Source organism: Lathamus discolor, chromosome 2 (assembly GCF_037157495.1).
Source record: "Lathamus discolor isolate bLatDis1 chromosome 2, bLatDis1.hap1, whole genome shotgun sequence".
Taxonomy (NCBI): domain Eukaryota; kingdom Metazoa; phylum Chordata; class Aves; order Psittaciformes; family Psittacidae; genus Lathamus; species Lathamus discolor.
Genome location: NC_088885.1, coordinates 11,808,630 through 11,823,740, shown reverse-complemented (window position 1 = coordinate 11,823,740; position 15,111 = coordinate 11,808,630). Strand labels below are relative to the sequence as shown.

General features: G+C 38.2%; 1 protein-coding gene across 6 annotated transcripts in view; it reads left to right on the top strand.

Moving 5' to 3' along the window:
* CDK13 (cyclin dependent kinase 13) overlaps positions 1–15,111 on the top strand; it is a 50,238-nt gene that overhangs the window by 23,208 nt on the left and 11,919 nt on the right. For all 6 annotated transcript variants that reach the window (XM_065665727.1, XM_065665726.1, XM_065665725.1 and 3 more), the window contains exons 6-11: positions 6,050–6,239; positions 8,566–8,622; positions 11,381–11,482; positions 11,602–11,679; positions 13,610–13,726; positions 14,662–14,793. In XM_065665727.1, coding sequence (XP_065521799.1) covers positions 6,050–6,239; positions 8,566–8,622; positions 11,381–11,482; positions 11,602–11,679; positions 13,610–13,726; positions 14,662–14,793 — 676 coding nt within the window. The remainder of the gene's footprint in view (positions 1–6,049; positions 6,240–8,565; positions 8,623–11,380; positions 11,483–11,601; positions 11,680–13,609; positions 13,727–14,661; positions 14,794–15,111) is intronic.

The window sequence follows — 15,111 nt, the reverse complement described above, 5'->3', positions numbered from 1 at the left end:
ATTCATGGACTTCAGTTCATGTCCTCTTGGAGCAGAGTTTGGAGCAAGAGAGTTGTACTGGGCAGAAGCTTTTCTCTTAGTGCTTTGGGTTGTTTTTGTCTCAAAGTTTGTGTGATGTTGCTTGTGTAACAGTAATTGAAGAAGGCAAGGTTTAAAACAAGTTGAAAACAAAGAACTATTTCCTAGGTATATGCAAATCTATGCACCTCATAAGCTACGCTAGTTGAGCCACTTAAGTTATAACTTTATAACTGAACTTATAAAATGAACCAGAATGACTGGAAAAAAGTTCCGTCTTGCTTCGGGCTTTTGTCACCTCTGGTTTTGTTTTCTCAGTTTGACAATTAATTACATGATTTTAGGTGTCTCTTTTTTAACTTTGGGCACCTGAGGTGGTCCTTCAGTTCTTGGTTGCTGCTTTATCAGGTAGAAGCTGTTGCAAGTGTTCAACATTCTAGCTACGGGAGTGCCACAGTATCTTTCTATTAAATGCACAGAGAGTGCCTGACTTAGCTTTTGTGTCTATGAACGTAAAACCAGTAGGTGTGTGGACTGACATCTCCTCTTCCTTTTGACTGGAAGAAGCATTTTCAATTGCTAACCCAAGGGAGGTGTAAAATTTTGCATGGGAGACTCCAATAAAAAAGATCTGGTTAATGTCACAGCTTGGGGTTTTTTGTTGGATTGTTTCTGTGTGTGTATTATCTGTTTGGATTGTGTGTGTTTCTGTTATTAATTTTAAAATCTAAATTTATTTTAGATTAAATTTTGAATTGATTTGCAGTGCAAGTTAACAAGCCTGTTTTAGGCATGAAGTTGTTATTTGTCTTGACAGCATGGTAGTACTCTGTCAAAAGGACACTGGCTCTGTGGTACATTGTAGCTGACGCAAAAGTTCTTCCCTGTGAGGGTGGTGAAGCACTGGTACAGGCTGCCCAAGAAAGTTGTGAATGCTTCATCCCTGGCAGTGTTCAAGGCTAGGTTGGACAGGACTTGGTCTAATGGAAGATGTCCCTGCCTGTGGGAGAGGGTTGGAATTAGATGATCTTAATGCTCCTTTTCAACTCAAACCATTCTATGAATAGCAGGTTACTTTCTCACAGCCACTGAGGAGTACTTTGTCTGAAAGCCACACTTTGTTGGAGGTCTGTGACAGCAGTCATGTCATCAGAGAGTACTTCACTACAGTAAACACTACAGGTTCCTTCTCTGTTGTGACCAGCTTTGTCCGGGTTTCCTGAGAAGTTGAGCAAAACCAAACTGTTCTGAATTTCAGTAACCTCGAATGCAAGCTTGCCTTGCTGCTCCTGAAATAGCTGATAGAAAATTACCCAAATAAGTTTCATGCTACAGTTATCAGGCATAGCGTGACTGTGTGGTGCTTCCTGTTTCTGCATGCTGTAGTGGACTCTGGTCTGGAATGAAGTGCAGACCTAATTGTGTGGCTTTTCAACTTGATCCATGTTATGGCCAGCTGAGGAAAAATCCTGTTTATTAATGAAAGATTTCTGATATGTTTGGTTTACTTTTCCTCTGCTTTAAGTATCTTGTTTATTTTCTTATTTCTCTGTAGCATGTAGTGAAACAAGGAAGCTATTTGCTCCCAGGGCTTCTGTATGCCCTTGGCTGGTACACCTATTTCAGAATGTGTTTCCGTGCATGTGGAGGAGTTTGGGTTGGATTTGTTTCAAGAAGAGAATGCAACTGAATTTGCAATGGGAGAATAACATAGGACATGGCAAGGATGCTTTCTTTAGACTTAAGGTACTTAATTCAGTAGCTATAACTTCATTTGGTGTTTTGTAAATTGGAAAATAGGTTTGAAAAATGTGAGTAGAAAGAAAAGATGAATGTCTGCTTAAGGGACTCTAAGGAATTTAAATATAAGGAATTTAATTGTTTCTATACTTTTCAAGCTTTGACAAAATCCTGTTTAAAACTGTCTTGGAATATAGTGTAAGTACCGATAGAGAAATGTTAAGGAAGTAGAAGAGTAAATATAATCCCATTATCTTGAATCAATCAAGGGAAAAAATAATTATGTATTTCATAGAAGAAGCTGAGGAGGCTTATTAGCGAGATGAAAATCTGATGGAGCCTCATTCTGAACAGTGAGTACAGAACAAATTGTTGAAACCCTGTTCAACTCTGCATTGTACATATTGTGCACTGAATGAGCCAGGGATCATTTCCCTTTAGTGTTTTTGTATTTCAAGGTACTCTTATAATGCATTTATACAAGGATTGAATTAAAATTAACACATAAGGCACTTCTGGTCTCCTTGTTCCTCTGATCTGTATCTAATCAGATATTTTGAGAAACCCCAAACACCTTCCCTATGAAATTACATTTGTTTAAAAGCTGTCATCTGCGTAGGCTTATGGATCATTCTCTCCTGATGCTCATGTCCTTGCACAGCCTGAAGCACTTGTATCTCACTTTGAGAACAAATGCCTAATTTAATGTCCTGCTTTGTGGGATCTGTATGATTTGATGACAGTCCAAAAAAATCCAGGGCCTGCCTGTGTCACAGAAGTGTGTTTTGTTAGCTTTTATAACCCCCTAGAGAATTATTACGGATCATCAGTGCCATGTCTTGAGTTACCCATTTTATATGCATAGCTTGACAGCATTATTGCTCAGGTTCATTTTGGGTTTTGGTCAAGAAAACTACTTTTAGAGTTCCATGACTTGAAATAAATGAATAGGAGGAGAAGATGTGTTAATTCTTTAACTACTCTAAAGCAGTATCTCACTTTCTGACCCTTATCAGTCTTAACTGACAGAGTGGTCCAAAAGATTAATTTCTTGAAGTGCAAACAACAGAAGTAAGGTTAAGAGGATTGTTTCCATTGGTGTGAATCTCCTTTATTTATTGTTTACCTCTGTAATAGATTCAGCTGCTCTCTCTTATCCCATATTCTGAAGTAGGCAATATTACTACTGCTCAGCTGTTCCAGCTGCTGCTCTGTCAACATGCAGTGAAGTTAAGGTTTCTTATCTCAGTAGATGAAGGAATGGAGATAAGCTGCATGGTATCAGCAAACAAAATGGGGCGCACAGGACACAAACCCCCAGTCGGTGTTTTGTTGCAGCATGTGGCCGTGTGCAGACCATAGGCTGCTTCCCACCCCACAGGTACTTACTTACTGGGAAGTGCAGTAAGATGAGTAAAGTTAAAGTGAAGTATACCGTTCTCAGTTCATTTGAATTACATGTGCTTTACTGTAACAGAGCTTTAGGTGTTTTTGCGATACTGCTGTCAGAAATGTGGATATGCGGCAAAGGTTGCGTGAAACAAAGGGTCTTTTTAAAATGTAGCCTCCAAGTTATTGAACGTCTTGGCCTCATAAGGGAAGGAACAATTATTTTTTGTTGTTTCCGTTTTTGAGAAATGGATACTTGTGTGGCATTTGTTTTGATAGGGCTAAAGGATACTCTAAACTTGAACTCTGGCTATGCTGTAGTAAACAGTCTTCTGCCTGTGCATAGTTAACTTGGTGAAGTCTTTCGTGGCTGTTTTCTTCTTCCCAAATATCTAGTTTCTTTCCCTGTTGTGAAGATTGCCTGATCTGATGAAAAGCAGTAGAAATTTGAAAAGATCAAGTGCAATAATTAACTGTTTTGTAGGCCAAACCTGTATATATGTATGAGAAAAAGGCACCACACTTGTGTACAAATAAACTGAATTTCACTTCAGTTTGCTTGACACCTTTTTTGCAGCTACAATCTTCCAAACATAGTTTGAGTAATACTGAAAATCAGGTTTTAACGGTTAGACTGCAAAGGCTAGTAGACTAATATAAATAGGTTATCGTAACCAATGAAGATCCATCTTTGACTGTTTTTAACAATAAATTCTATCTTTGTATCATATGTGTGATACAGAAGTGTAATCGATCTGCACATTTGCTCTTGCTCTGGTACAGAAGGAACATCTAGCATTTGTACTGTTCTAGTGTGTGTTTCTTAACGAGACTTGTGGAGAATATAAATAATCGGATCAACTCCCAGATAGTGCTCTGTTCTATTTATGAACCGTCTCCATTGTTGTCAGCTTTCCTTCGTGCATGAGGGTACCAATTGTGATTGCTGGTTATAAATAGTGGCATAAAAGTCCTGGTAGCTAGTGACAGAGCAGGAAATTGCTCAAGGCATGGAGCCTGCTTCGCATATAAACAAGAAGACTGTTCCTCTGTTCTCACTGAGCAGGTCTACAATCCCACTGACCCTTCCTAGTCTTTCTCCTTCTCATGTACATGCAGAGTGCAGCCTGCTGCCATGGCAGTTAACTTTGTATTCCAGAGCAAGAAGATACTAAGATTGTTGGTATTTGATATTGTTGAGCTGACATTCTCTGAAGAGCATGTCTAGATTATTGTGGCAGTGCAGCATTAATATCAGCTGTTCTGTTTCAAGGCATCTTAAAGTATATCATGGTTTGTACTTCAGCAGTTGTCAGTAAAGTAGACCTTTGCCAGTTACCTTGATTTAAAAGACCAAGATGAGGAGCCTCAGTGCTTTTCCCATACTGAACTGGTGAACTGCATTGGTGAACTCAGTTATGCACGTAGTAACACATCAGACCTTTGGTTCTTTATGGCTGTTAATACTTCCTGCTTTCCTTTTGAAGTCATTTACCTCCTGCTCCACATCCTGTGTACACACTGACAGATATTTTATGATCAGTGTTTTGCTTCCTCCATATAACATACAACACGTAATGGGACAGAAGGACCTCAGTTAAGAACAGTGAACTCGGAGTGGCTTATGCAATGGCCTGTAGTTTAGCTGGTCTACACTGATCTTTGTTACAAGTTTAACACTTACTCCATGAGTGATCTTTTCTCTTTTCATTACAAAGCAAATGAATTTGACACCCTTTTTCCCTTTTCAGCTACTGTGCAAGAAAACAAGTCACTTCATTGGAATCCAGCTGTGTCCATTTGTGTGTGTGTATGTTCTGGCAAGCTAACTTCTCATTACTGCTCCAAGACTTTCGCTAGCTTCTGAGTTGAAACTTTCTGTTTAGGAACCAGAACCTGTAATGAGTTCTTGTTGGGCAGAAGCTATTTGTACTTTCGAGTGGTGGCTTTGAAATCTCTTTGGGGAAAGGCTTTTAAAAATGGAAGGTAGACAGACCCACTTGACAGTTGTTTCTGCATTGCCGCTAGTGCTCTGCAGGGACTGCCCAAGAGTTAAGAAGGGGAAAAATGATGTACTGAAAAGTAGATCGTACTGGGAGTGGGTGTGCTGGAGATTCGTTATTGCTGCTTCTGAAGCATTCAGCACTTTTCTGCTTTAAGGTTGGTTATTGCTGCCTCTGAAGCACTCAGCACTTTTCCCCTTGAAGAATACTTATATGTATCAAAGAGTCTTGGCTTAAATAGCTTCATTTGTGGAATTACACAGGCTAATGTGAGACAAGACCAGACTGCATTAATCTTAGTGTATGTATCTGGCAACTTGCAGTATGAACTCTGTCTTTGCAGAGCTGCTGGTGCTAGTAGGTTAGTTCTGCTTTCTCATTTTGACTTATGGGTATTATTGATCTGAGAAGGGCAGGCTTATTCCTGCCCTTATTCCAAAAATATTCCCATTATTTTTGGCCCATTCCACACTAGAAGCTTAAAGTCAGTCACTGAATCATGACAGATGAACTAATGCTGTACATTCTTTGTTTCTAGATTTCTCCCCAAGCTTTACATAGGGCATATTAACCCAGTTAATTTTTCCTTATAGAAAATAGGTGGAGATTGAGAGCCATGGAAGAGTACATGTCCATCTAGATTAAGGCACCATGTTGGTAGGGTTGTATTCGTTTTCACAAACATTTGACCAGTGTAGCTGCTCACATGGAAGAGCAATTTGCTGCACTATGTTTCGTTGCTATTACTGGAGATGAGGCCAGCTATAAATACTGCAGAAAATGGGAACAGTTGTGAGAAAAATAGTTTGAACTTTGAGAAGTAGGGATCAGCAATGTTTTGAACTGCTGTTAAATCAATTTCTCTCTGTTTCTTTTGCCTTTTCCCTTTCTTTTCCTAGGTGCATTTTACCTGGTATTTGAGTACATGGACCATGACTTGATGGGACTGCTGGAATCTGGTTTGGTTCATTTTAATGAAAACCATATTAAATCTTTTATGAGACAGCTGATGGAGGGCTTGGCCTATTGCCATAAGAAGAACTTTTTGCACAGAGATATCAAATGTTCAAATATTCTACTAAATAATAGGTATGCATATTACTTAAAGTTTGTAAAAACAGAAATAAATTGCATGTTAACAACTCTTAACTCTTTCTTTTAATCTTTACAGTTCACCTGCTTTGTCATTAACAACAGTTTTTTTTTAGATGGCCTATTTGCTTTAAAATCAGTTGTGAAATACTAATCTGGTAATACCACTGCTCAACACGGGATCCTGTAATTGTTAAACTTCTGTGTGTTAAAACAGCGGGATTAAAACTTGAGTCTTTTAGGTCAGAATATGGGGGAAAATTACCTGAGTTCAAATATATTAAACCAGAATTTTAGGACAGAAGTGTTTGACATGTTTTCTTTTTGCCATCTCATTCTAAGATGAAGTGTGGCTAGCCTGGTTCTTCATAACATAACTCTGAGGTCCTTGTCTTCATCAGTCAGGATAATGCTTTAAAACAGTACTCTCATCAGGTGTGTTCAGACATGCTTTGGCTTGCAGTACAGCCATAATCAAACAGAGATGAATTGGTTTCTTACTTCTTTAACCACATGTAATTGTAAGTCTCATTAGTGATCATGCTTTTGTTCAGTGTGCAACAGCAGCAAATTAAAAGCGTGTGTGAAGATAGTGGAAGGCTTCAGTACGGAAACACTGTTCATGAAATCCAGTGATAATAAAACCAGGGAGCAACTGTAAAAGTTAGGCTTACAACAGCAAGAAAGATCATCCATACAGAGCAGGTAGTCAGCTTCTGGAAGTTGTTAGGGCAGGTTTTCCTGGCTAGTGTCAGGAGATTCAAAAGGTTGGGACGCATTCATGGACAGGATCAGTAACACCTGCTAAAGGGGGAATAGATAGGAATATGTATTTTAGGATCTTTAATACAGTGATTGTGGGTAGTGTAAGTACAAGGAAAATGAGGCTCAGAGTGAGCAGGTTCACATGTTCTCCCTAAAAGTCTGCTGCTGCTGGAAGCAAAATGTTGGGCAAGATGGATCAAGGGTGTCTCTTCCTCATTTTACTTGGGTGGTGGTGTCTCTGTGCACCTTTGGGAACTCAGAAGCTGAGGTGTAAACTGACAGGGAAGAAGAGAGTGTCTTATTATGGAGGTGGAGCTTTCTGTTGTACTGTGCTCTCTCCAATCCAGGATACAGAGGTTTTTCCCCTAGAATATTTTTTGAGCATCCTTAGATGTTTCAGCTGGAAGAAGAAAAAGTTAATAGTTGATCACAATAATTTTAAGCTGGTATTTCTAAAAATCTCACTACCAGTTACAGCCTGAAGCCAAATGCATGGATTATGTATCTTTTAGATACACAACTTAAATGTCTTTGCTCAAAAATTCATTGATCTTCCACAGATATGCTGTCTGAAGAACAAGCATGTGAATTTGAGGGGAGCATTTCTTTGTTTATGGGGATTCTTTCAAGTGTTACAACAATTCTAAGCACAAATCTGAGGGGAAAAATTGAATGGAAAATGTAACCTATATAAATGACCTAAATAACCTAAATAAAATATATTTTATTATCACAAAATGGTCATTCTTAGATCAGGAAGTCTTGCCCTAATTTGATGAAATAAAATCTATTTGAAAGTGAGGAGGTTTGCATGTATTCCAAGTGATGGAAGTTTTAAAAGCCTGTAAGTACCAAAACCCAAACCCTCCCCCCGTGACATTCTAACATTCATTTCATGTATTACAGAAGCTTGCATATAGCTTTCTGTTTAAATCATCTAGACTTCAGAGGTGGTGGGGACTACAGGCCATGGAGCAGTGCCTTATAGCTGTGGAAATTGCCAGGCAAGAGCTCTGGATCTTCTACTCTTCCCCTTATATGTGGGAAAACTCAAGAAGGGGTTAGAGGCTGTGTTAGTTGGCTGCTGGCAAAAATAGAAGCCCTTATCTGGTCCTTCACCCTCATTTAAAGGCTGTATTTAAACTTCACAAGAGCAGCACAGGACTTTGACAGCTTCCTAGAAGGAAGTATGGCTACTGATGGTTGTTGCTTATGCTAGCAGTAAGAGATGAGAAAATAGCAGTTTCTTCTCTCATCTTTTTCCTGTGCAGTTACTGATTTGATTACTTTACAGCATACACCTAAATTTTGACTAAGATCCAGTGATATAAATTCCATTTGATGAGCATACCTAATTTTGCTTACTTGTCTTTGCTATTCAGTAGGTTGGTTTATTTGTTTACTGAAGAGATGCATAGATTGTAAGGCATTGCCGCTTCATTACTGTAGTTTGGTGAAGATCAGTTGCAGCTGCCTCAATCTCAAACCTCACCTGATTTTGGGGGAGGAAATCTTTAACAGGATTAACCACTTAATAATTCTTTGCTTTTTCCACCAGAGGGCAGATAAAGCTTGCAGATTTTGGGCTTGCTCGGCTGTACAACTCTGAAGAAAGGTAAGATACAATTATACCATGAAAAAACATTCAGAAGTTTAATGTTTTTTTGCATAACTCTTATGTATTACAAGGGCCAGAAAAGAAGACTGTTGTTTAGAGCACATATTGTACTGTACTACAAGTAATTGCTTAGGACATGCTTTCTTGCACTGCATAAAACCACAGAACTCTCTTTGTGCTAGTGCATTGCTTTTCCAAGTGTTCTGGATAAATAACTAGAGAGTGGCCTTCTATTAATCGGAAATGAAGAGTTGTAGTCCAAAGTAGGTTGCATCAGTATGTAGGTTTTTACTATTAGTTTCTGGTCCTATAAACCTAAAGTGTATTCTTTCTGTTAGTATATCTAGGCATAGTTGATTTAGGGAAATCCAAAATCTTTGGCTGACACAAATTGGTACACAGTGTCTTCTCAATAAGCATTACTTCTGTGTAAGATTTAGCCTTACGTTTGAAGAGGTTCATTGTATTCTTTAGGCAGCCAGTGCTGTTCAATCTGCTGGAAACAGAGATACAAATTGAAATAAAAGTTATTCTGAAACTACACGGGACTTGTGCTTCTGTTGTTCTTGGCTTCGTTACGCTTGTACTCCAGGAAACAGGTGCACAGATTTTATGATTAAGAACTGAAGCATTCATATTGTTATGTCATGTGCTTGTCATGTGGAACTGGATTTTAAAAATTAAGGCTGAATGTTCATTACACTTAGTGTGTTCATCAGGTGGTTGGATATACCGAGATCAGCTTCCTGAGCTTACTTTGATTTCTGCACACCTTATTTGGGAAATAACATCCATAATGTTAGCTTTATGAGTTTATGGTGTTCTTACAGAGCTCTGAGCTTGTTGTTGAACCTGATAGCATCAGATTCATTGTCTTCTGAGCTGTTATTTCCAGAACATATGCTGAGGTACAGGTACTAAAACTGTTGAGTATTGTAGCAGGGTAAGATAATCGCAAGCAGCTGCCTGGCAATTAACTGTTGTTTTGGATGTACTTATAATAAAAGAGATTGATGCCATCCTACCTTCTTACTTTAAAATGCACCAAACTGACTTTTTTGTTTTTCTTGTGGTTTACCATGGGGGGTTGGTTGTTGGTTTTGTTTTTGTGGTTTTTTGTGTGTTTTTTGTTTTAACATCTGCTTTTAAATTGAATTTAAATTTTGCTTGTGGAACTGTGCATTAAGAATTGAATGAGATTTCTCTAGCTTTATAGTGCAAATAACGGATTTTACTATATATCAAACAGCAACATTATTATGCTATTATAAATGAAACCAGGATTAAAAAGCAATTACCCTAGTTAATAGTTGAACTTGGGAGGATAATTAGAATCCCATTAGTGGATTTTTGACAATTCTTTGTCATTCATTTTCCTTCCAAGTAGATTCTGACCTGCAGTAAGGCATAATTAATTCATACCAAGAAGTATGTAAAGGCTGCTGCTTTAAATTCATGTGTTTTACATTTGGTTTAATGCTATTTAGAATTACGCACTTTTCAAAAGGGTACAAAATTTAGTAGGAGCATAATGGGGAGGAAATAAACTAAGTTTAAGTAAATTCCCATCGGTTGCTGTAGTTGTGCTCCTTTAAATGTTAACTCTGGTGGATTTAATATGTTTGGAGTAGGATATATGACAGATTGTGTAAGAAAACATCTGTTCTAATAAAAAGCACCATATTCTAATATATATGAGTGGTATATCTGTAGAGAAAGTCCATACCATATAAACATTTCATAGAGGAATGCTTGCTTCAGAGATAAATATGATAAATTACAGGATTGTTTCCAGAAACGTACTACATCTTAAAAATGAATTGGGCACTTTCTGGATGAAAAAAAAGACTCTGGTGGTTTTGCAGAACTGATAGCTGTTCCACTGAGTGTGCTATAAAACCTTGTTAGGCTTTATTCTATAGTTGTTTAAACTCCATACTTACTGTTACTCTGCTTTCGATGTGGAGTTACCAAGTGTTTGTAAGGGTGAATTATTAAAACTGAAAGAATGTAGGATCACTTTTAAGACACTGTTGTTGAAACAAAACCTAACATCTGTTTTCTGCCTTCCTTTCTGAACTGTTGATGCTGTATCTCAGCCTGTCCACAAACAATGTGTGCCTAAGATAGTGGAAATCCTTGCTTTAGTGTGAGAATGAAAAGGATTATTCCCAGTGACCGAAACCTCTGGTTAGAGCTGTAGAGAATTAAAGAAGATGTAAAATACAGGAAGATATTGGAAGTGTTCCAGGCTTTGGAATCAAAATTGTTGAAGGATGTAGTTCAAGAAGAAGGCTTTGTCTCTTTTGCATCTACTTACAGAGGAAAAAGTGAAGTGACTTTTTTTTTTATTCTTTTCAAAATGCTTATAGAGGTCCTGTATTATCTATGCTAATAATCAGTAATTGCCCAGAAATTAATGGTTTTATCCAAGCAGGTTCTTCTTCTGAAATGATAGCCATGTAATAAATATCAAGTGTTGCTGTCTGAATAATAACTGAGATACAGAATTCACATAGCATTGAGATGGCTATGTGATTGTTATTTATATGTTCAACCTGTCCTTTTATAGCTGTGATCAGACATTGTTATTTGCTTTTGTGCAGTTGCAGCTTTGCAGGACTAAAGTTATGAAAAGGGGAGTGGAAGATGGTACTGCTCTCAAACAGCATTAGAGAAGTCCTCAAAGCATCACTTTTTCAGAAATGAGATCATAGTAAAATGATAGTCCTCTCTTTTTTCCTCCCCCCAACAGCCGACCATATACCAACAAAGTTATTACACTGTGGTATCGGCCTCCTGAACTTCTGCTGGGAGAAGAAAGATACACACCAGCTATCGATGTCTGGAGCTGTGGGTAAGAGTTTGGTACAGAAGTGTAGCAAGCATAAAACCAAGCCAGAAATAAATCTTCAATGTTTGCAGTACTTTATACTGAAAGCCATAATGATGGAATTGTGCAAAACTGTTTTACAGCTGCATCCTGGGTGAACTTTTTACAAAAAAGCCAATATTTCAAGCAAATCAAGAACTTGCTCAACTGGAACTTATAAGGTAACTTGCAACCATTACTACACAGTAGGATCCTCAGAAAGTTCTGGGTTTCTTTTGTTAGTGTTAAAATCAGAGATAACGCACTGCAGTTACAAGTTATCAGTTGCTGCTCTGACTGACTTCTAGAGGGTTTGAGTGGCATGTAAACTAAGTGACTGTAGCTCAGACCTGGAGAAGGGGGTTTTCTGGGTGTTCTGTGCTTCTAGCAATGTACAGTGGAACAGTAATAGATATTTTCTTGTAGAGCAGCTGGAGTTGCCTATTACTGAAGTTGTAAATACAGCGTTGTCAAAATGCCCATCAGTTTTCAGATGATAATACAACTTGCTTACAGCAAATCAAAATGGAAACATGGACAATAATAACTGGGATTTGGGAGGAGTAGGTACTTGGTGTGCTATTGGCCTTGAGTACTTGTTCAAGCCTTCTATGTGCACACCTGGGCTTTATTATTTTTGTGGGAATATTTCTGTTTCCTTGCACACTTCCAGACACTTTTATGGAGGTAAAATTCCTGTTTCTTCCTCAGTCTTAAGAAATCATACAATGGTATGTATATAACTCAGTGGAACCAGAGCATCTTTACTTTTTTTAACCCTTTATGCAGCAAACAAAAATTGCTCTTGATTCTGATATCTTAATTGACCTCATAAGTGAGGGCAGGTCCTCTCCTAGAAACAAGGGGAAAAGAGGGCGAGTTCTGCAGAACTGTCCTTGCAGAACCTGAATAGTAAATGGTCAACGTTATTTTTATAATTAAATTAATAACAAACATTATATACTGAGATGTTTTTCAAACCAGATTAAACAGTAGCATGTTGCTGTGGGGTGTGGTATTTGCTGGCCTGGAAAAACGTAGGTTTTTAGGAGGTTTTTAAGAGGTTTTTAGTGGTCATTCTCAGTGTAAGAACTCGTGAGCTGGGGAGTTTCTGCTTCTGAGCACTAGATGGCATTGAAGCACATCACAGTGCAGTCATTGGGAGCTTTTTCTGTGTTTGTACCTCTCATACAGCAAATGTAAAACTTTGTGATTTCTTTCTCCTGCTGAAAGCGCCCATTTGTAGTTCATTTTGCCTCCTTACTGATGCTGTGCATTTTTGGCTGTTTAATATATCAATTTTATCAACTTGTTACCATCGTCAGGTTACAGTCACCAGTTCTACATTTATCCTGTGTATTTGTAATGTGCAGTGATAGAGCTGAAGTAAATTCCGATAGGAAAAGACAGATATATTTTTTTCTTTTTTCCCTCCTGAAAGTTGCATATCTCAACCAGTGTAAAGTCAGATTGGTTTGCATAGCATTTTGGGGGGCATAACTAAGAGATCATTGGGTTTCTTACAGTGTTTACTGCATATCTCAACCAGTGTAAAGTCAGATTGCTTTGCATAGCATTTGGGACATAACTAAGAGATTATTGGGTTTCTTACAGTAAGTGTTTAAATCTAATAAATGGGAGGGATGAACTAGGGAAATATATTTGCAAATTGTCCTTTTATGAATGTGAAACCTTGCACATACAGTAAAATGCCTCTTTAGTTCTGGTCAGAAGTTGGTCAACCTCTGCTTAACCATTTTCAATGGGTTGGGGAGGAATAAGACTGAGCAACTCGTTTGTGGAGATAGATGAGGCTTGAGACATAAACCTGAAGATACACAGGTTTTCTAGTGATTGGGTCTTGTTTCTGCCCTTAGGCCCTACTGGGGTTTCTCCCCCTCACGTCTTCAATGTCAACTAAATTCTCTGTAAAGTGCTTTTTCAAACATTTGGTGTATCTGTCTTCACTGGCATTGGGAGCTAGGGACATAAAAGAACCTGTACATTAAAATATATTGCTATATTCACTGTACATGCAAGAATAAAATGACAGCTGTGCTCGCTTGAGGTTTTGGATCTCATACCCTTTCTCCCCCCTTCTTTTTCATACAGCCGAATTTGCGGGAGTCCTTGTCCAGCAGTGTGGCCTGATGTTATAAAATTAGCTTATTTCAACACAATGAAACCAAAGAAGCAGTATCGCCGAAAGCTGAGAGAAGAGTTTGCTTTGTAAGGATGAAGAATAAGTTTAGTCAATTGTAATAGCATTAAGTAATCCTGGAGACTTTATGAAGTTTCACTGTTTTCTGGAGAATGAATACAGATTAAGTGTCAAGAAAAATGTCTTTAGGTTCTTATCCTTCCCATGATACAGATACAGAGAGCTTATATTAACCCTTATTTAATAGAAGCTTCAAGAAGAGGGAAGAAGGCCCTAAAATTTCAACCACCTGTCAGCTTTTTCCTAAGGAAACATTTGTTTTCCATGATTGGTACACCTGCTTGTTGTCTTGGTCCAAAAAACCAGCTCAGAGTACTTAATTGTTCTTTATTAGGACAACTGGCTAGAGCTAACTATGTAGTCTGGTTAACATTACAGTCTTTTGGGTCATAAATTCATTCAGCACCGAGGAGTTATCTGAATCCTGTATTCTGAAGTACTACCACTGGACTACTTCTGTGCAAAGATCACATATGAAAGTTATGGAAAACAGCTGTAAGCTTATTTTAAAGGCTTTGTTTCCCTCCTTCAGTTACTGTGGGTTTCAGGAGAAATGTATCGTCCTGTTTGTACTAATGAGACTTGTATCTTTGAAGCAGTAGAATTATTGCCCATGGACTAATCAAAACTGCAACTCTCTGGGTGCTAAATTCCTAAGCATAAAGTAACAATATAGTCTTGTTTTAGAAAGGTGGGGGGTGTTTTTTGTAAGGACAGTGCTTCAAGCAATTAATACAAATCAAAGCTTTGGTTGTATGTGTGCGTGGGTAATAAAAGGTGAAGTTTATCTCTGCCTCTTACTCCCAAGCTCCAGTTGTGATTGGGTTTTGCTAGGGTATGAGTTATCTGAGGACTTACTGATCAGTTATGTCAGGAGAGTTACTTTGCACAGAATGATTCAAAATAAAAATACACTGCTTTTCTCCATTTTGCTCTTTTGTAGCATCCCACCAGCTGCATTAGATTTATTTGATTATATGCTTGCCCTGGATCCCAGCAAGCGCTGCACAGCTGAACAAGCTCTTCAGTGTGAGTTCCTGCGAGATGTGGAACCATCTAAAATGCCTCCTCCAGAGTAAGTGATTTCCTTTGGTAAAGGCCCTTACCTGTACAAAAAGTGAACATGCGCTGATTTCATTGAGGTCATTGTGTTTCAGTTAAAGTAGGACGTGGCAGAACAAAACAGTTGATAGATACAATTGTTTAATGGTGATCCTGCACTATTTTAGTGTTTGCGTAGCTGAATTACTTTTACACCATGATAGCAATGGTTGTGAGGATCTGAGAACTGTTTCATGTGTTACTCCTAGAACTAGTTATTGAGTACCTGTACAAAAATACTTTTACATGAATGTTTCTAATGTCAAAAAAAAATCGTTTCTCTGGAGTCTCT